Source organism: Photinus pyralis, unplaced genomic scaffold (assembly GCF_008802855.1).
Source record: "Photinus pyralis isolate 1611_PpyrPB1 unplaced genomic scaffold, Ppyr1.3 Ppyr1.4_LG8, whole genome shotgun sequence".
In the NCBI taxonomy this organism is placed as follows: domain Eukaryota; kingdom Metazoa; phylum Arthropoda; class Insecta; order Coleoptera; family Lampyridae; genus Photinus; species Photinus pyralis.
In genome coordinates, this window is record NW_022170819.1 from 8202363 (window position 1) to 8222936 (window position 20574).

A 20574-nucleotide genomic window follows, 5' to 3' on the forward strand; every position below is an offset into this window, starting at 1 on the left:
CACTTTAGGACTTGATGGATTTCTTAAAACAAAACTAGTATGCGATTATTAAGATCTACGCAAAAATAATGCTCTCGTGATCATGCAGGAGATCGATAACCGTACTAGTATAACCTAAAGCCTAAAGCAATTTTAAAGGGAATTGCGACTCCGCGCTTGTACAGAAAAACAGAAAAAAATGTTAAACAGTTTATAAAGTTTGACAACTAAATAGAAAATCGAAAAAAAAATATGCTAAGTCAATTTACTTTACATTTTGTTTTTGAAATTGGGCGAAACTTAAAAAGGGAGATGCGATTTTTCACGAACATACCAATTTCCTTTACATTCTTGCATAAAAATCTAATTTGTTAGAAAATGAAGTGTCGATTGCCACAATAAATAACCTTTTTGGAAATTGTTGTCACTACAATGCAGTCGATGCTATTACTTTTAATATGCAATAAAATGACTCCTGGCCATAAACGTCTACGTACTTAGATAATAAATTATGAAATGCAAATACTAGACGTCTACATCCTAAAGTCGTAAAACAAAAGGTATTTCTAAAACGCCACCGCCACGGAATTTATTATGAATTTAATATTGGAAAGACCCTATTGTGTTACATAAAAACAAGAGTTGCACTCATTGTAACCACGAAATGACGTATGAACACTTTATAGCCAATTTTCCTATAAGATTTTCCCCTCGACTGAAAAGAAACATCAGTCTGTTTTTTGTAGAAAATCGCTGTCACTACCAATAGAGACTTTCATGTTTTTGCCAATATATAACGTTTTTAGCCCGGGCAAACCATTGGTATTGCTTTTAACTACCACAAATTGTAGAATTCGTATACTGTTACCATGCACCGTAGAAAGGACGTGGGGTTAATTTTTTGCATAAATTTCAGTGAACTTGATTGCTTTTATAGGGAAAATTGGGCGGGCTTATTGCTATAATCTACTAAAGTTAATTTCTGCACTAATTAAAAAATGGATAATCAAGTTTATTGAAATTTAGTAGGTAAACGAATCGAGTCTAAATTTGTTTATGCAAATGAATTTTGAAACACTAGCGGAATTTTCATGGAAACTACTTTCCAACTTTGTGCGGATAGGGAGAGTTAACTTTTGCGCCAATTATTGCGTTTGATAGTAGAATTCAGTACTAGATCCTACTCAAAATTGGTTTGTTCCAACGAATTTTGAAACACTAGCAGAATTTTGCTGCGGGTCTGGTCCCGGACATTCTTCTGGGTTGAAGCGGGGAAGAAAGCGAGAAGAGACTGCCTGATTATGTTTTGACAGTATCGGATTTTCCTTTTCCTTCGATGACCTTGGCAAGGGTATATCATCGGTGGATGTGGTGGTCGTGGATAAGAACGATGTCATCTCTTTTGATGAGGCCTAAGGGATTGGCATTGGCCTCATAAGCATCTTTAGCTCCATGACCTTTCTGGAACTCCTCAGTGGTAATATCTTCGTTGAGTAATATCTTTGTCAGTAGGTACTTCAGGTTTTTTACACCCGATTCGGCCAATCCGTTGGATTGTGGATAGTAGGGAGAAGAGGTTATGTGGACAATACCGTACAATTTCGTACATTTGTCGAGCGAGGTGAATTGTGGTTCGCTGTCGCTCGTGAATTGCTGAAGTATTCCGAATGCGGTCATCCACTGGCATAGGTGGTTGATGATGGTACTGCTGTGTACGAGGAGTGTACGTGCAAGGCGCGCGCCTTCGAAGAGTAGTCGACTTCGGGCGTCCAACAGATACTTTCCGCTGCGAATTTTGTAACACGGTATAAAGTTTCTTAAAGCTCGAGTCGCGGTCACTCCCTTTCTCGTATCTATGAGACGTGTTCCAAAAATGGAGTACTATTTTGTGAAGGGTTTTTATCAAAATCCACCAAATTAGCACATTTATATGACTGTGGAGTCCGACAAAGGGAATGCATGTGGTAACCCTGGACAATATCTGACTGATGGTGGAGTTAAAACCTCAAACGCGAAGAGTACTATGGCGAATCAGTTCTCGCCGGGTGTCCACGTCTAATAAGACACTAATGGCTTCGTTGCCGCGGCGGTTATGCTCGCCTGCGCCTCCAGTTGAAATGAGTGCCACGACGTTACGGAGGTACCGGAAGCATCCATAACGGTTTGCGTTTCTTAGCTGCCTTCATCCAGGGGAACCTGTTAGTATCCGTGTCGAAGCTATTACTTCTTTTGGGACCTTAGTAGGCAGGACAGCGAACGAATTTGTCGAGTTTGGGTGTAGGTTAATTAACTTATTCGACTGGCGCCATGTGGGAATATTATATGGTTTATAATTATAAAAGAAGGTTCGGAAGCACTCGAATTAATAAGGTATGTATTAACGTATGATTTGGTAAGCGATTCTAGTCAAAGCCAACGAATTTTGAAACACTAGTGGATTTTCACTGAAAATCAAACTTATTCCCAATCTGCACTAATAGGGAGACGTAACGTTTATTTCTGCAAAAATTAAAAAAGGTGGATTGCATTTAATAATTCAATTAGGGAACTTTAGTAGGCGATTCTGTATCTGGTCAAGAATTTATTTCAAGAAATTATTTTTCAATTTTTGTTTCAATAGTAATTGATTTTACACCCATTTTAATGAAGGTCAGTTCTCAAATTAACCATTTTGAGAAACAACAAATGTGGTTACCGACTAAAATTTAATTAAATATTTACATATTCTCGCGTAATGACTTTGAGGAGATAGTACTTATCCAACATATTCTAATCATAAAAGTTGAACTATTGACATTCACATTGTGAACGATCCCCAGTCTTAAACGGAACAAAATGGACATTCATTTCAATGGAAAAACTGCTTTGGTATCCGGAGCTGGACGAGGTGAGTCTATTTCTATGACCTGGTGCACTATCACTAATCATTTTTGTAGGCATTGGAAACGCTATAGCGAAACGATTGGCATTATGTGGTGCACAGGTCACCGCCCTAGATATAAACAGAGACAATTTAGGTAGGCACCCGTAAGTACGCAAATTTAGCCATAATTGAATATCAACTTCTAGAACGTCTGAGCGAAGAAGTTCCATCGGTCAAAACCATTTGCGTTGATTTATCCAATTGGTCAGAGACAAAAGAGGCGTTGAAGCACGTTGGCCAGATCGATTTGCTAGTAAATAACGCGGGAATTGCAATACTGGAACCCCTAGCAGATATTTCCGATGGAAATATTGATCGGTAAACTGCTATTTATCCAGCACGTTTCTTATGGTAGTACCTGCAGGTTGTTTTCCATCAACTTTAAAGCCGTGGTAAACTTGACGCAGATAGTAGCCCAAAGCTTACAGGATCGTAATGCTAGTGGGTCAATCGTAAATATTTCGTCGCAGACGTCCATGCGGGGTCTCAGAGAGCATGCGATTTATTCTTCGACCAAGGCGGCCGTTGACGCGTTCACGAGGGTGGCGGCTCTCGAATTAGGCGGGCAGAATGTCAGAATCAACTGTGTTAACCCCACTGTGGTCATGACGGAGTTAGGGCGCGAAGTATGGTCTGATCAGCGGGCAGCAGAGGAAATGAAAACGAAAATTCCTTTAAAAAGGTACCAATTTTTGTACAAGTATTCAAATAAAATTGCAACAATTAAAAATTTAAAAAAAATCGCATACTGTTTTAGGTTTGCAGAAGTAGACGAAGTAGTTGATGCAGTCCTGTTTTTGCTAAGCGATAAGGCCAACATGATCACTGGAACCTGTTTATCTGTCGATGGTGGATGTTTGGCAACTTTGTAATTTTTTGGCCGAATTAAGTCGTTTCGAGCACTGTCACTATATTAATAAACCGATACAACGAAATATCGAAGGATCCTCAGTATTACAATAACTTTTAACGATAATTTATTTTAATGTTACAAAATACATCAAATTCATGTCTTGGCCATTGAGATAATGCTCTTAATCTTGTTTTGATCAAAATCCATGTGGTCGCCAAAAATAGATCAAATTCATGTTTTGATCATTGAGATAATGCTCTTGGTCTTTTTCCCAACGTTCTTGGTGCATAAATAACGATTTTGACATGTTTTGATCAAAATTCATGTGGTCGCCAAAAATAGATCAAATTCATGTTTTGGTCATTGAGATGATGCTCTTAGTCTTTTTCCCAACGATCTTGGTGCATAAATAACGATTTTGACATGTTTTGATCAAAATCCATGTGGTCGCCAGAAATGCATCAAATTTATGTCTTGAGCATTGAGATAATGCCCCTAGTCTTTTTCTCGACGATCTTGGTGCATAAATAACGATTTTGATTATTTTGATCAAAACCCATATGGCAATAATTTAACATTTTTGAATCACACACATGCGGTTATCAAATGTGCACGTGATGTACTCTTGCTGCATCAAGATAATGCGTTTGAAACCTTTTAAAACTCTAAATTCATGTATAAAGTGTAATTTTTGCTACATTTTGCTCTAAAACTTTCGACCTATACCACAGAGAAGAGTTATATTAAAGTGTTACACATCTAAGAGTCATAGGGAATAATCTAGCGGAAGTCCCAACCCGATACATGACCTAGGGAATGAAATATGTTGATTTCTATTATATTGAGCCCGTAGTTTTTCCTGTTCCCGATTCACTCGAAGTCGTATAACTTTTGTTCCTATTGAACCAGCTTCCTGAAAATCAATAGCGTCCGTCCTTAATGTCCAAAGAACCCGTACACCAAATTTCAACTCAATCGGCCACTTTTAAAAAGAGTTAGAGCGCACACGGACGGACGGACGGACGGACGGCAATACAAAACTATAAAGGATCTGAGGATCCTTAATAATAAATTTAGAAAATCCTTTTGTTTAATTAAAAAATGAATTGCTTGATTGAGGGTAACAGTTCGGAAAACCACACGGAGGGAAAATCCGTATAGGAAACGTATTCAGACCAAAGAAAAAACTATCAATTTCATATATAAAATACAGGAAGGCACCAAAGTAGAGTCTCTCATAAAAGAAGGTTGCTTTTGGAGTAGTTTAGAAACAATTTTGATCCCTGACATATAATGTTCTTTAAGAGAAGTTAGTACAGACACTCCAAAAATATATCAAACAGGTTTTTGACAAATTCTTGGAGCTTTGTATGGTAGAAAGTTTAGTACAAGAAATGGTCGAATAATGGATAGTGCTCTGAGGCTGCCTAATAAAGGATGTTCTTGGAATATTATGAGAAACTTTCGAATTTCCACTCCTTCAAGGAAATTTAGCAAACGAGTTTTACAAAAATATCATTTTAAAAGTATATAGCTCTTTTATTATCGTTTCCTTGCTTTAGACATTTTTCAACTCAATTGAGAGTCTTTAAGTGAATTAAGCGTAAGAACGTATTAAGAGATTTTATTAGCGCTAATAATAGTGCTTAGCTTTGGGGGCCATTCGAAACAACGACAATTACCAGCTCCGACTAACACATCTCCAATAGCAGGACCTCTCGATTGTTAAAATTCTGAGGCATTGTAATAAATGCTATTCCTTACGAAATCGCTTCTCCTTAACTTCTTACATTAATTTATATCGTTCAGGAAGGCCTGCTTTCTCCAAGTCAATTCCTATTTTGAGGGCCTAATGAACATAGAAGGGAATGGATGTAGATTGCTGTTATCTTCTGTAACCACTGTGAGAGGTCAGTCAGTTATGGTTGTAGCAACGCTGGCCAGACAAGTTCTCATCTGATCATAATCCAGCTTTGATCTTCCTATTATCCTCTTGAGGAATGAGGAGGTCCTTCCCCAAGCGAATTGATCTTTCCCAATAACCTCCAGACCAAGGTGATGCAGGTGAGATAAAGTTCCTCTGTATCTGTCGAATGTCGCATTTTTTTCTCACTTATTCCCAGTCGAGAGCATTAAACAAATTTGCCGCTCTTACGAAATTTGTTCCATTGTCTGAGAAAATTGTATTGGGCCTTCATACCTGTAAATAAACCTTTACAAGGCTTCCACAAATGGAAGTGATCCCAATGTACACAACGATAAACTGCACAGGTGAACAATACAACCAGGTTTTTTCCTCCTTCAAATAAATGGGCCCTGCAAGATCCACTCCAGTAGTAAATGGGTCCCCGTCCGATATCCTTTCTTTTGGTAAGGGAACTGGATCCACTTTTGGGGGTTTATCACTGTGACGAAAGACATGTTTTGCGGTCACTTTTGACACCGCCCTCTTGGAGTCAAACTATTTTCTGCCTTATATTCAAAGATCGTTTCTTTCGCTTTCCAACATTTGACAAAGTCGTGATTTTTATCATAAAAAATGCAAAAATCCTTCCCCATCACACTTGATAACGGAAGCTGTGGCCTGTCAGTGGGAGCCTTGAATATTGCTTTTACTCTGGCGGTCTCCCCTCCTACCATTACATTTTGATTGTTGTTGTACGTGTATATTTTGTCCTTCCAAAGGGATGTTTTTTAGCTAAAGAATATTAGTAGTCTCACTACGCTTGGTGTTCCAAAAGAAATAATGGATGTATAGATCTACAACAAGTTAGTCTATCTCAAAGTTTAGTACGAAAACAAATTATTGACGTGATACAAATTATTCTTGTTTAAATAAATCTAACTTTAAGGACTTTTGGTATGGTAACTTGGAAAATGTTATAATCAAATTTTATGAGGTATAATTTTCAAAACATCCAGCTTTATTTTAACGGGCTAACATTCCAAACACTGACACCCCGAGCTTGAAATTCTACCCTTGGAGTAAAGGTATATACCGCAGTTAAAAGGGCTATAAAGCACATAATTGGCGGAAAAACATGGGCGACGAAGTTTTCATTGTTTAAAACTTTATTGGCACACACTCACGCGCATTAAATAAACACGGGGCGTACGAGAATTAAGTTTAAGACGAGATATAGTTTCTGTAATTAAATACCAAAAACTCTTAGCATTTCGGCGGCGGCGGCGCTTGGAATTCGTCCAATTCCCGAATTTGTAGAAATTTTAAAAATATTTCACGGCTCCTCTCGAAGTAATTTATTTGTGTATCAAGGCGAACAGCTTCTCTCCATAATTGTTTTATTTTTCGAACGGTAATGTTATCCCCATCGGTTTTCGGGCGGCGCTTAAATTAGAAACTGGGGAAGCCGGGAGTTTACCGAATAAATTGTTCCGGGCGCAATATAAAATAAATTGGCCAAAGTCCTTCGCAACAAAAGAAAAGTGCCGCCAAAGGATAAGAGTTTTGGATTAAGATCTTTTAGTCCGGGAAAAAAGTAAAAACATTCGTACAAGTTAATTAAGTTAACTAGAAAATCTCTCCAAGGTAGAGGTTGGTGTCGACGCGTTTTAATTAAAGCAGTTGGGGGTAGAAGAGAAAAATTTGTTTTCACTTATGGGGATGCGATAAAATTTGATCCACGTTCAATCTTCTTAAGCACTGCGGCGATCGTCCGTCACAATTACAAAGCTCTTTACGGCCAAGACCTCGAGGGTGATTTACTGTGTGGCTATTTGCGATACTCAATGGATGTGTGAGGGTGAAATAATTATCGCAATCACGTGCGCCGATTCCCAGAGATTTTCATCAGTAACGCCATTGTGCGACAATTTCAATTATAAAATGCGCATTTCGAGCGTGATTAATAATAAGGCGAAGCGGGAAACAATTGCTCTTGTTCGATTAGCAAACGACATTCAAAAATTCGCGCAGCAACTCTAATTAGAAAAATGTTTGTGTAGAATGAAGAGATTAAACTGGGGAGTTCTGCTGGATACGGGAAGTTCGAGTGACATTTGTTCCCAGTCTGAATTATTTAGCCCCAACAAAGGCCGGTCTCTACGAACAATAGTCGGTCGGTTCGGTACCGTTCACATTTAAAACTTACTGGAGAAGCTGCTCATATTGCGAGACCAATATTTATCTCTCGGTTCGGTTGATTTATTCGTGGCCGGTTCGCTCGTTAGTTCTCGTTATCATCTATTTCCATTATAATTACACTTCTCTCCACATTAATCCTTTTTTTTTTGGAAATTGCGCTGTAACACAAAGAACTAGAACGAAGCGTAACGTGTAATTATTTCTCTGTGGAGAGAATCAATAAATTAAACCCCTGGATTTTTGTCACGCAAACTTTTATAGTGGATAGTTTTCACATTTTAATAAAACATAATTTTTTTTAACGCAATTTTCCTGCTCTAAAAATTATCGGGATTTTTTCACGACTGATACTGGCGTTTCGCCAGCTCCTTAGAAGTTTAATCCACGATCAGGGTTTATTATCTGACCACATATTAAAACACACCCGAACGAATTTGTGAGAAATAACCTTTCGTCCCTATGTGTCATATTATAGTTTGCTGACCCCTTACACCAATACGCTAAAAACTAAAGTAATTGTTTAGATTAACATAAGAGCGAACGATGGAGGAGGACATAAAACCAAATGACGAGAAGCTGTATACTATAAGCAGAAAAATCCCATACTCAGCAAAAAATTTATAGATACGCCGCGCGGCACCTACAACATTTTATGACTATTTTTATACGTACTGTGTAGAATGGATAAAAAGTATCTATTTTTGCTACCAGTTTCCAGATTACTTTAGCGCTTGAAAAAAAAAGAACGCTTCAACTGCAAATTGCTTGTCTATGCAATATTGCTTCGAGCAAATAAGAAATTAATGCCATTGAGACTTTGCAAATCGCCACTTTAAAGTGATGCAATGTGCTCAAAAAAACCTTTAATGAGAACAGAGCTGGGCAGAATACTTTCAAAAAGTATTTGAATACTAAATAGTAAATATTTTACACAAATCAAAGGTATTTGAAAACTAAATACTTTTACGTCCAGCACAAGCGAATACTAGATACAGATACATTGAAAAGTATTCAAATACTTAAAAAATAAGTATTCAAATACTTTAGAATGTATTCGAATACTTTCAAAGTATTCGAAAGTATTCGAATACATAAAAAGTATTCAAATACTTGTCACTCAAATACATTAAAAATTTAAAATAGTATACTAGATAAAAGGCTTAATACTACTTAAAAAATCAAGTTATACTTTGTATGGGGTTAGCTTTTTTTATATTTCTATTGTTATATACAAATTTAAGGGGAGTAAAAGCGTATTATTATTATATTATTATATTATTATATAGGAGGTACCTACCAGGACCTTTCTTAAACCAGTTATATCCTTAAGAATACGTGTACCAGTTTTCAAAGCGATCGTACGTCGTGCACATGATACGTACGCCTTTCTGAAATTAATCCTAGCGATTTTGGAACAGATCCATTTTTGACTATCCGTTTGTCCGTGTGCATGATAACTTGTTTAGAAACGTGCGATCGCTTTGAAAATTTGTACACATGGTTTTAAGGATATAAGAAAAGTCCCTATTGTTTTTAAGTTACGTAGACTATCGAGTTCGGTATTCAGATGTATCGGATTTTTATATTTGATTTTGTGACAATGGAAACATTAAACATTTCTAAATTGTTCTCAAATATTTGAATAACTTAAAAGTACTGTCTTTTTTTGAGGCCGGAAAAAAAAATTGTCTGATTGTCTGAAGATTGGGCTACTAGATCAAAAGTTACAGCCTTTTGAATTTTTTTTCGAAATTTGTTTTTGTCCATAACTTTTTATTGAGAGGTCTAATCGAAAACGTACGAATTGTTTTGGATTCTACGCACCAAAATTAATAAGAAAAAGTGTTTTCCCGAGAAATTTTGGTGTAGTCGATTTTTGGTAAAAAAGAAAGGTTATACACTGCCTTTTTTTGAGCCCCGAAAAAAAAATTGTCTCAGATCGACCCGGAAAAAATTTTCTTATAGAATGTGGCCTGTAGAATCCATAATTTCAAACAGTTCCAAGATTGGGCTACTAGTTCAAAAGTTACAGCCCTTTGAAATTTCTTTCGAAATTGGTTTCTAGTCTATAACTTTTGATTGAGAAGTCTGATCGAAAAAGTACGAATTGTTTTGGATTCTACGCACCAAAATTAATAAGAGAAAGTGTTTTCCCGAGAAATTTTGGTGTAGTCGATTTTTGGTAAAAAAGGAAGGTTATACACTGCCTTTTTTTGAGGCCCGAAAAAAAATTCTCAGATCGACCCGGAAAAAAATTTTTTTTATAGAATGTGGCCTGTAGAATCCATAATTTCAAACAGTTCCAAGATTGGACTACTATTTCAAAAGTTACAGCCCTTTGAATTTTCTTTCGATATTGGTTTCTAGTCTATAACTTTTGATTGAAAAATCTAATCGAAAAAGTACGAATTGTTTTGGAATTGTTTTGGATTCTACGCACCAAAATTAATAAGAAAAAGTGTTTTTCCGAGAAATTTTGGTGCAGTCGATTTTTGGTAAAAAAGGAAGGTTGTACACTGCCTTTTTTGAGGCCCTCAAAAAAATTGTCTCAGATCGACCCGGAAAAAAAATTTTCTTATAGAATGTGGCCTGTAGAATCCATAATTTCAAACAGTTCCAAGATTGGACTACTATTTCAAAAGTTACAGCCCTTTGAATTTTCTTTCGAAATTGGTTTCTAGTCTATAACTTTTGATTGAGAAGTCTGATCGAAAAAGTACGAATTGTTTTGGATTCTACGCACCAAAATTAATAAGAAAAAGTGTTTTCCCGAGAAATTTTGGTGCAGTCGAATTTTGGAAAAAAAGGAAGGTTATACACTGCCTTTTTTTGCCCCGAAAACAAAATTGTCTCAGATCGTCCCGGAAAAAAAAATCTCTTATAGAACATGGCCTGTAGAATCCATAATTTCAAACAGTTCCCAGATTGGGCTACTAGTCCAAAAGTTACAGCCCTTTGAATTTTCGTTCAAAATTGGTTTCTAGTCTATAACTTTTGATTGAGAAGTCTGATCGAAAAAGTACGAATTGTTTTGGATTCTACGCACCAAAATTAATAGCAAAAAATGTTTTCCCGAGATATTTTGGTGCAGTCGATTTTTGGAAAAAAGGAAGGTTATACACTCCCTTTTTTTGCCCCGAAAAAAAATTGTCTCAGATCGTCCCGGAAAAAAATTTTCCTTATAGAACGTGGCCTGTAGAATCCATAATTTCAAACAGTTCCAAGATTGGCACCTCTTGAGTCCTCTTTTCCTGTTTTTGTTCAACATGCCTGCCATTCTTCCGCTGAGTAATTACCATCCATTCTTTACATCTCACTAACAAATACCTAATTGTAACTGTAGGTAATGCACATACCAAACTCAATAAAATTCATTACTCTCATTGTGCAATTAGAAAAACAAACTCATGTAAGTTGGCATAACACTTTGCTATATCCAATTTATTATCTTCCGTGACGCTAACTATAATAGTACGTCTGTAATACATAAATCATGACGTAGAAGACTATAAGTCGAAACATATATACATACATTACAATCCCACACATAGAATATAATAATAATACTTTTATTTCCATAGGACATATAGATAAATTACATAATGTATTTATGGAAACCGGAAAACGGATCTGTTTCAGTTTACCGTGTAGGTTCACTTGTCTTCCACCAGACCCAATATCGATGCCTATTATTATTAAACATTTAGTAAAAATTAGAATTGAGTGCGTTCTCTAGTAATTACTAATAAAGACAACAAAATGAAAGATGGAGTAATTAATGACAAATGTGATTGATAATGGTGTGTTTATTGACTTAAGCGAAGCATGGTTTTAAACTATATGGAAATGGACAAACTTTGAAATGAGATGGGTACTTTTTTATTGTAATAATTTGCGATATTGTAGGAAAATGGCCTTTTGAAGAATGTAGTTTTATGAAAAGGATTACTGGGGGATGTAGATGATCTGTTTTTGATTCAATTATAAAAACCAGGTGTCAAATTCTTGACAGAATAGCTTCCTAGCTGAAACCAAAAATTGCCAACATATGTACGCACTTACAGACCGGAAAAATTTATTCTTTAAAAGTTGCTTAAAATGATCTAAAACGTCAACATTTGATGAAATTTCGCATTGTACCTAGCTCATGCTATGAAGAGAAAACCGTCAATTCCATAAATAAGAAAGTTGCATTTCTGCGCATGCGCAACACGATTTTTGCGCATGCATTTTGTTTGCTTTTATTAGAGGGACCTACCATCCAATTTTCGTTAAAATTGCTCCATAAATAAGAAAGTTGGATGTTGCACATGCGCAACTCGATTTTTTGCGCATGCATTTTGTTTTCTTTTATTAGGAGGACCTACCATCCAAATTTCGTTTTAATTGTTCCATAAATAAGAAAATTGCATTTCTGCGCATGCGCAACACGATTTTTGCGCATGAATTTTGTTTGCTTTTATTAAAGGGACTTACCATAGAAATTTCGTTTAAATTGCTTCAGAAACAAGATCGTTGCGTTTTGCACATATGCAACACAATTTTTTGACTTTGACAATTTTTTTCTCCGTTTTTTGATAATATAACCCGGCCCAATTTTTTGTAGGTTGTACACAGGAAAATAAGGTCTTCCAAATAATAGAATAAAAATTTTAGGTTGCTATTTGAAAAAAAAAGTTCGATGCCGTTACGGCGCTCCAAAATTTTTTTTCAAAAATCCGGCCCGTTATTTTTCTGTTCGGTATGCCTAAAACATATATACAAAATTTCAACAAAATCCGTCGAGCCGTTTTCTCAGAAAATTGCCAACAAACGTACGTACGTACATACAGACGGAAAAAAATTTTATTCTTTAAAAGTTGCTTAAAATGGTCTAAAACGTCGACATTTGATGAAATTTTGAAATGTTCAAAAAACGGCTATCGCAATAGCTACCTAGCACATGCTAGGAAGCTAATTAGTTGGGGTAACTTAAAGATAAAATAAATTCTTTAAATATAAGATCATTTATCTTGAAATAAAAAACTGCTGATGTATGTAATTTTCTTCTATTAGACATGTTAAGCCAGTTCGTTTCCTTTATAATCGAATATCATCGAGAGAGGATATAAGGTGTATGATCAGGTATATTTTTACTATAATTTTTAATGTACATAGAAGATACATACAATGTATGTGATACTCCTGATATACTCGTATTTTAAATTTGCAATGCATACATTTTATTCTTTGTGAACCTAAACATCCATATCGCATCCACAAAGTATAGTTCCTAAATATCCATACTGGACTTTATAAAATACTTATGTTAATAACGAATGTACATAGTATATACATGAGATATCGAATGGTATGTGGGATAGAATACATTTATTATTAACATACATAAGAAGAAAATGTGACTAGCCAATTTGTAAGTTTACCATAGGGCGAAATTACTACCAAAATATTCATTGTTGCTGTGAAACTGTCTTATATATACACATGCTGTGCGTTACAGTTAAATCGAGTCACCTTGAATAAATCCGTTGATATTGAAACTATGACAAAATCGTGCTTTTTAGGGAGATACATTTCTACACGAAAATCAACCCCTTGTCAACTCATGTTAAAAATTGTTTCTTCAGGTCGCTTTCTAAATTGATTGAAGTTTGTTATAACTCAAAGTGCTCTTTTACACGGCGATACTGTATCCAAGAAGTATTTTCAGTACACCGATACTGTATGTGTGTGTGAACGGCTCCATAAGACGAAACGTTGCAGGCGTATCCATCCGTCTGCGGGCAACTGTATCCCCGTGTCAAAGTGGTCAACAACTCGCTGGAAAAAGTCACTAGATGCGGAAAAGTCACTAGAAAAGTAACTAGGTTTGAAACTCAGCTGGTGCGTATAGGGCCGATTCAAAAAGTCGCTGGATTTGAAAGTTACTAGAAAAGTAACTTAATTCCGTTCCGTTAATTGACAGATTTATAATAAATCGGTTATAATGCGATTCCATTTCGTGAACGGAATCATTGGCGAGACTCCAGACTCATGTTTATAGATGCAATCTAATTTGTTATTAAGAATCCTCAGATCCTTTATAGTTTATGGTTGTCCGACCGTTCGTCTGCGTTCGCTGTAACTATTATAGTTAAGATCCCCAGGTACTTTTTATAGCTTATAATTTTTGTCCGTCCGTTTGCGCTATAACTTTTTTTTTAAAGTAGCCGATAGTGGTGTATTTGGTATGGGAAACAGGAAAAACTGTGTCAAAGTCGTTATTCATGCACAGGGTGTTTTTTGATAGGTCGTAAAGTATACTTCATTCTGCTAGGTGATTATTTAGTCCGTCAGGCTACGCCGCCTCACCTAGCATCAGTTCCATTCAAGAAAAGCGGTATCGCTGGGTATGCGAGATGAGGCGGCGCCGCCTTTGGAAAATACCCTCTGTCACACCATTTTTCTTAACATAATTTATAACTTTAGCAGATCCTTAAATCATTTATAATACCCTAGACCTTTTTTATTGCAGCAATGGTGTCCCCGAGCTATTTTGTGAATTGAACAAAGCCGAAATCCCGCTTTTAATTTTTTCAGCCGGACTAGGCGATGCGGTGGAAGCCATTTTAACAAATTTCAACGTATTATTTCCCAACATTAAGGTTGACTAAGCTCCCAATTGCCGAACACCCCTAACGTTTAATCCTCTAGATTGTCTCCAACTTTCTCAGCTATAACAATGACGGCGTAATTGAAGGTTTCATAAATGACCCCATCATTCACGTGTTTAATAAGAACGAGTCTGCCATAAAAGACACATGCTACTATGACGTGGTCGAGCATTGCAAAAATGTGATCTTAATGGGCGATTCGCTTGGAGATTGCGAAATGGCCGATGGTGTGCCCAATCTGAAGAATATTCTAAAAATTGGTTTTGTGCATGATTCGGTATGTTCGCTTTATTACTCCCGCAATAATGCAATTTTTTAGGTTGCTGAAAATTTGCCACAATTCATGGATAAATTTGACATTGTTTTAGAGGACGATCAAACTATGGATGTTGTAAGAGCAATTTTACAGTTTATTTTAAAATTGTAGCGTGACAAAATGAATACAAATTGTTTAATCTATTACTGATCTTCCCATTAATAGCTAATCTCTGCCAGCTATGTAATGACCAAAACAATTCTCTCCGCTCTCCCTTCTGTATGGAACGCCGTTTTACTTTTTATTACGAAAGTTTACAATGTAACATTATAAACAACAGTTAATTTTATTTCCCGATTTATTATGTTTGTTGTTTTTATGTGAAACATTAAATATGTTTGTTTAAAAAACTTCACCTAATTGAAATGATGTATGAATTATATAGCAATGTCTATAACGAAAGTTTAACAATACAAATCAACAACGAATACATAAACGAACAGTAATATAACTAACTAGAACCATTGAATAAAAATAGTGTTTTTATTCAATGTTGAACTAATTCAACAAACATAAAAATTTATTCATATTAAATGTGGGATTAAAATTATGAACAAACATTTTAATTCAACAATCATATTAATTCAATTATTGAAGTGTTGTACAAATATTCCCAACAATCATTTTAATTCAACAATCATATTAATTCGTGCTGTTAAAATCGGAAAGCATTATTTAAAATGATTGTTGAATTAAAATGTTACATGAATTAAAATGTTTGTTGATAATTTTAATTCGTATCTGTGATTGTGCGGAAGTTTCAGGAACTATCCTTTAGTGTATTTGGGTACGTGTATACTAGCGCCTAATTAAAATTATCAACAAACATTTTAATTCATGTACATTTTAATTCAACAATCATATTAATTCAACAATCATTTTAAAAGATTCTTTTACTACGTCTAACAATAAAAATTTATTTGTTTGTTGAATTAAAGTGATTGTTGAAAATATTCGGCTTCAATTTTCAAATCGTCGAATTTATATGACTGATGAATTAAAATGTTTGTTGATAATTTTAATTCCACATTTAAAATGAATGAATTTTTATGTTTGTTGGACAAAATCGTTTTATTAATCGAAGTATTTCTTGCAATTCAATTTAATTGTTTGTTATTAATTGTTTGTTGAAATACAGTTTCATATACACTCATTCAATATAACAATATAATTCATTTCACATTTTTATTAAGTAACATTTTTTAAACAATCATATTTAATACGTAAGACAATAACAACAAACGTAAAAAGTAGAGGCATACGACTGACTGTTATTTAAAATGGCACATTGTAAAATTTTGGAATAAAATTGTACAAATATTTTCAGAGAACATTTTAATTCAACAATCATATGAATTCATGCTGTTAAAATCGGCAAGAATTATTTAAAGTGATTGTTGAATTAAAATGTTACATTAATTAAAATGATTGTTGATAATTTTAATTCGTATCTCTGATTGTGCGGAAGTTTCAGGAACTACAGTTTAGTCTATTTGACTACGTGTATACTAGCGCCTAATTAAAATTATCAACAAACATTTTAATTCATGTATCATCTTTATTAATCAACATTTTTTTAATCAATCTCTTAATACGTAAGATAAAAACAACAAACGAAAAATTTAGAGACATAAGATTGACTGTTATTTAAAATGATACATGATAAAATGTTGGTATAAATACTAAAACGGCGTTCCATACTTCTGTGTATGTTCACTACCCTTTTCCTAAAAATGCGATTTTCTCCTTTTATTTTGCAATTTCTAACAAGAGTATTAGACGGGCAAGCAACGCAAAATATGACATCTATGTAGCAGAAGAGGAATCGGTAAAAATGGCACGGTTAACAATAGAAGTGCCATGGTGTGATACAAAGGTTGGGGTAGTATTGTTAAGACGACAGATGGGAAGTGTTATTAGGTGGTTGGCGAGGTTAATGCCTTTTGGGTTACAGGCAGAATCGCCGAAGAGGATGTTACAGGCGTTAAGATCCCCCCCAACAAGACAGCATTGTGGAGGGTGGAGCTGTAGTAAAAGAGATCATCCGGAAGAGTGTTGGGGGATTGCAAAAACCTAAAAAATTGAGCAGTTCAAGGAAAAGGAAAGATTTATATTGCTTTACACTCACACAGGGGGGCGGGTTTTGATTAGGTGCATGGGGGCCAGGGCCAAGTTTCTTGAATAATAGGGATGATAAATTAGGATTGGTTTAGGTACATTCTCTCGCTCGTAGACATCTGCGTCTCTGTCCAACATCTGTCTCGGTCTCAGTACCATGTGGTACATTTAATTTGCATGGGGGCAATGCACTCCTAAGATCACCTTACATGGGGGCATTGGCCCCGTTGCCCCCCATAAGTCGTCGCCCCTGCAGTCATTTTGGGTAATAGAGACAGAAGAGACCTTTGAAACGATGTATCACAAGCTCTTACTCCGTCCTATTTAAATATTTAGAGTTTGCCACTTTCCTTCTAAAGGTTATTCAATTTAGGGATGAAATGTTTACATTGATAGGTTTTTAGGGGTGGCAAGATTGGTATAATCTCGTTAAGGCTTGTTTCGGATGTAAAGGATAACTTCTTAAGTTGTTGGAGGAAGAGAGTTTTTTGGAAAAATGAATAAAAAACGACATGCGCGCCCCCAGTTATTGCGTTTTTTTGTAGTGCTGCCAGACACTCCCAGATGCTCTTCAAATTCGTAGATAGGATACCTTTACCAGTCCTTGAGCAAAATGCCATGCCAAAATATAGCGAGACAACTTTAACGAATTTTGCTCAAGGAAAGGATAAAGTTATCTGATTTACGAATTTGAAAAACACCTGGGAGTGTTTATGATTCACACAACAAATCTGGTAAGCTTTATGGGAACATCAACAATATTGTGTAGAAAAAAAAGACTTTCACGCCATCTTTTATGTGGTGCACGAATTAATATTCCTTGTTAGTGAATGGCGGCTTGTTTTAACTTAGGCTGCTCTGTCAATGGCCGTTTGTAATGCTATCGTTACATGCCCATTCGAATAACTTCATTTTTGGTATCCGAAACAAGAAAAGATGTTACAAAGTTATGAATGAATTATTATGTATACTATAAAAAAACGTAAGCAAATGGTCATAATGACAACAATTAATAAAAAATTTGAAAGCTGTTGTATGGATGAATAATAATAGACGTACACGGAAATGATGTTGTTTTCAATCATGTTAATTTGGCATCATTGCGGTGAGGAACAAGGATAGCGTTATGAAGAATGACGCAAATTAGAAAGAGATGCATTTAGTCCATAAGACCCATACTGCATCTGGAGGTGCGAACACGCTGTAGATCTTTTGATACTTAACTTTCCAAAACAATAGAATAAGTTTCCACAGCATTCTAGTAGTAACGATAGAAATGGGTTCCAGAGCGTTTATTCTGGGTGAGACTCTCTGTAAAGCCATCTCTGGGTCCATTTCTGTTGCTTTCTGCTCTCTGCACCTTTAGTTTCATTAATTTAAAAACCATTTCTCATTTTAAATTTTTTCAAAGATTCAAGAACAATAGTCAATTACCTGTGGTGCAAATTTAGAAAATAAAGTTGCAAAGATACTATACCCTTGAGCTATCTATTAATTCATACAGTAATTTGTCTATAGACCCATAAAGGCTATCGTGTTCATATGTTGTCTCCAGATCAACATTCCATTAGTTAACAATAAAAAAACTTATATTTTTTACTGGGCTTTAAGAGTATAGTTCAAACTCAAATAAAGTAAAATTGCATAGTAGCAGTCATAGATTTGGATGGATGATTATTTTTTGTTACTGAGATAAATAAATGCTAGCAAAATAGTATTTTAAAACTTTACTTTTATTTATATGAGTTACGATAGTAAAAAAATTATCTATGTATATACACTAATTTGTAAGAATTACAAAATTGAAATGTTAACAATAACAAAAGTATCACATACTAATGCAGGTAAAAGAAACAAGAGAACATCGCATTACAAAAACAAATGCCAAAAGAATGTGATCACAATATCATATTCAATTTCAAATTTATCAAAAAATATAAAATCATCTGTAGCACCGATATCGATAAATTCATTGTGGAAGCTAGAAATAACGCTAATTATCGTACATTCCGTTAATTAAGAAATCCATACGTCGATAATGTCTGTATTTCCACCATTCTGCACCTCGCTTATAGACGACCGATATTAGAATGGCGACAAAAGGCACTGATAATATAACTATCACTATAGGGACAATGTATTTTTGTGTGTTATCTACGTTGCTACTTAGTATATTGCTGTTAGGCACTTTTGGCATTTTCGTGGTGGAGTTTGACTTATCAGACGGACTGTTGGATGTGACCATCGATTCGTTACCACCGGGCACAGTAACGAGAGGTTTTTTCGGTTTGGCTGGCGGTTGAGTGGTGGCATTTGATGGCTTTGATACATTATCGTCGCCTACACCTTTTTTAGCTGCGATTTTATGAATGGTATCCGTAACAGTACTTTTCAGAATGGGAGAACTTGTAGAAATCGACGGAGCCATATCCGGTTTTGATGTAGTGGCATTTGAAGGCACTTTCGAAGGACTATTTGTATATCCTTCGCGACCGTATACGATCGGAACGCTTACATTTAACAAACCGCCTTCACTGGCAACATTTTGTAGTTCCTTCCTAGCTTTGGGTACTGTTTCCGAAGTGCTCGCGGATTTCTCGTCACTTTTATCGGCATATGCTGCAACCGCTGTAATTATGAACACTCCGAGGACGATTCTTGTATTGTAAATTTTCATATTTTGAAAATGTAAATTTGGCAACTTTGGCACATAAGTTCAATTCGTTAAACAAACACATACGCAAATTCTATGGAAAAACAAGTAAATAAAAGGAAATTTTGCAACAAGTCATTAACATGGAAAATCAAGGTGCCAACCATTTCGGAAATCAGCTGACATTGACATACCAACATTTAGTGGTTTTTATTAACTACTTTAGTAGATGCAATGAATTATAAATTGTACTTTGGAACTACTGGAAGTTATATTACCTACACTTTTTAAAATTTAAAAACGCGCTAATGTTTCTTATTGGCTTTATTGTTATTGCAACAATATCTTTATAGATAGTGCATTGTGCAGTCTTCTTTTGAGTTACTTTTGCTGTGGATCATTAGGAAGATTAATTAAAAAGGCGAAAATAAGAAGTACACTTGCAGGAAATCATAAATTTATGGCACTTGAATTCTATCTGGCATTCTTTGGTTTTTTATTATCGCGGCCTACTACTGTTTATAAACATGTAATTAATTAATGTGTAATTAGCACAATATGGCACTTTGAAGTATGGAAACTGTATCACTAAATTCAACTTTCTCATTACTAAAATGTTGCCTTTTATCCGCATTCACATTATTGATCAAATGTATGTCTTAACTTTAAAATCAAGGTCGCTATGATTTATGGGGATGTTTATCTTCGTCAGCACCCTTGTTCCCTGATCTCGGATTCGATGTATTGAACTCAAGCTAGTAGACTTCAGGAGGTATACAATAATAAAAGATTTATGATTGTACATTTTCTTAAAATGCTTTGTTTTGGGTAAGACACTACTTTTACCATGTCTGAGGGATTACGGATGACCGTCTGCTCGGGATTTATGTATTTGTTTCAAAATCCTCTTTCTTAAAACTACAGAAATAACTTTAAATATGTTTTTGTGAATGTCTATAAGTCCAGTTATGCTG

General features: G+C 35.3%; 3 protein-coding genes across 4 annotated transcripts; 2 read left to right on the forward strand and 1 right to left on the reverse strand.

The window, feature by feature from the left end:
• Positions 1-2115: 2115 nt before the first annotated feature.
• LOC116179074 (L-xylulose reductase-like) lies at positions 2116-3836 on the forward strand. Of its 2 annotated transcripts, XM_031498780.1 has the most exons (6): positions 2116-2349; positions 2799-2866; positions 2916-2996; positions 3049-3220; positions 3267-3584; positions 3660-3836. In XM_031498780.1, exons 2-6 carry the CDS (start codon positions 2815-2817, stop codon positions 3772-3774), a joined length of 738 nt encoding a protein of 245 aa, XP_031354640.1. In that variant the 5' UTR covers positions 2116-2349; positions 2799-2814; the 3' UTR covers positions 3775-3836. The 2 variants fall into 2 exon arrangements, with proteins under 2 accessions (XP_031354640.1, XP_031354639.1); XM_031498779.1 differs by lacking the exon at positions 2116-2349 and having other exon boundaries at positions 2645-2866.
• A 7290-nt stretch (positions 3837-11126) lies between these two features.
• LOC116178360 (7-methylguanosine phosphate-specific 5'-nucleotidase-like) lies at positions 11127-14975 on the forward strand. The gene is made up of 4 exons (XM_031497829.1): positions 11127-11148; positions 14359-14504; positions 14554-14790; positions 14833-14975. The coding sequence occupies exons 1-4, from the start codon at positions 11127-11129 to the stop codon at positions 14938-14940; spliced, it is 513 nt and encodes a 170-aa protein (XP_031353689.1). The 3' UTR covers positions 14941-14975.
• A 3852-nt stretch (positions 14976-18827) lies between these two features.
• Positions 18828-19789, reverse strand: LOC116179254. The gene has a single exon (XM_031498997.1). It carries the CDS (start codon positions 19622-19624, stop codon positions 18941-18943), a length of 684 nt encoding a protein of 227 aa, XP_031354857.1. The 5' UTR covers positions 19625-19789; the 3' UTR covers positions 18828-18940.
• Positions 19790-20574: the final 785 nt, after the last annotated feature.

Coding starts and splice junctions, on each gene's coding strand:
- LOC116179074 (XM_031498780.1), top strand. CDS start 2,815: ATGGACATTCATTTCAATGGAAAAACTGCTTTGGTATCCGGAGCTGGA. Junction 2,997..3,048: donor TATAAACAGAGACAATTTAG/GTAGGCACCCGT, acceptor ATCAACTTCTAG/AACGTCTGAGCGAAGAAGTT. Junction 3,221..3,266: donor TCCGATGGAAATATTGATCG/GTAAACTGCTAT, acceptor TAGTACCTGCAG/GTTGTTTTCCATCAACTTTA.
- LOC116178360 (XM_031497829.1), top strand. CDS start 11,127: ATGCCTGCCATTCTTCCGCTGA. Junction 14,505..14,553: donor TATTATTTCCCAACATTAAG/GTTGACTAAGCT, acceptor TTAATCCTCTAG/ATTGTCTCCAACTTTCTCAG. Junction 14,791..14,832: donor TTGGTTTTGTGCATGATTCG/GTATGTTCGCTT, acceptor GCAATTTTTTAG/GTTGCTGAAAATTTGCCACA.
- LOC116179254 (XM_031498997.1), bottom strand. CDS start 19,624: ATGAAAATTTACAATACAAGAATCGTCCTCGGAGTGTTCATAATTACA.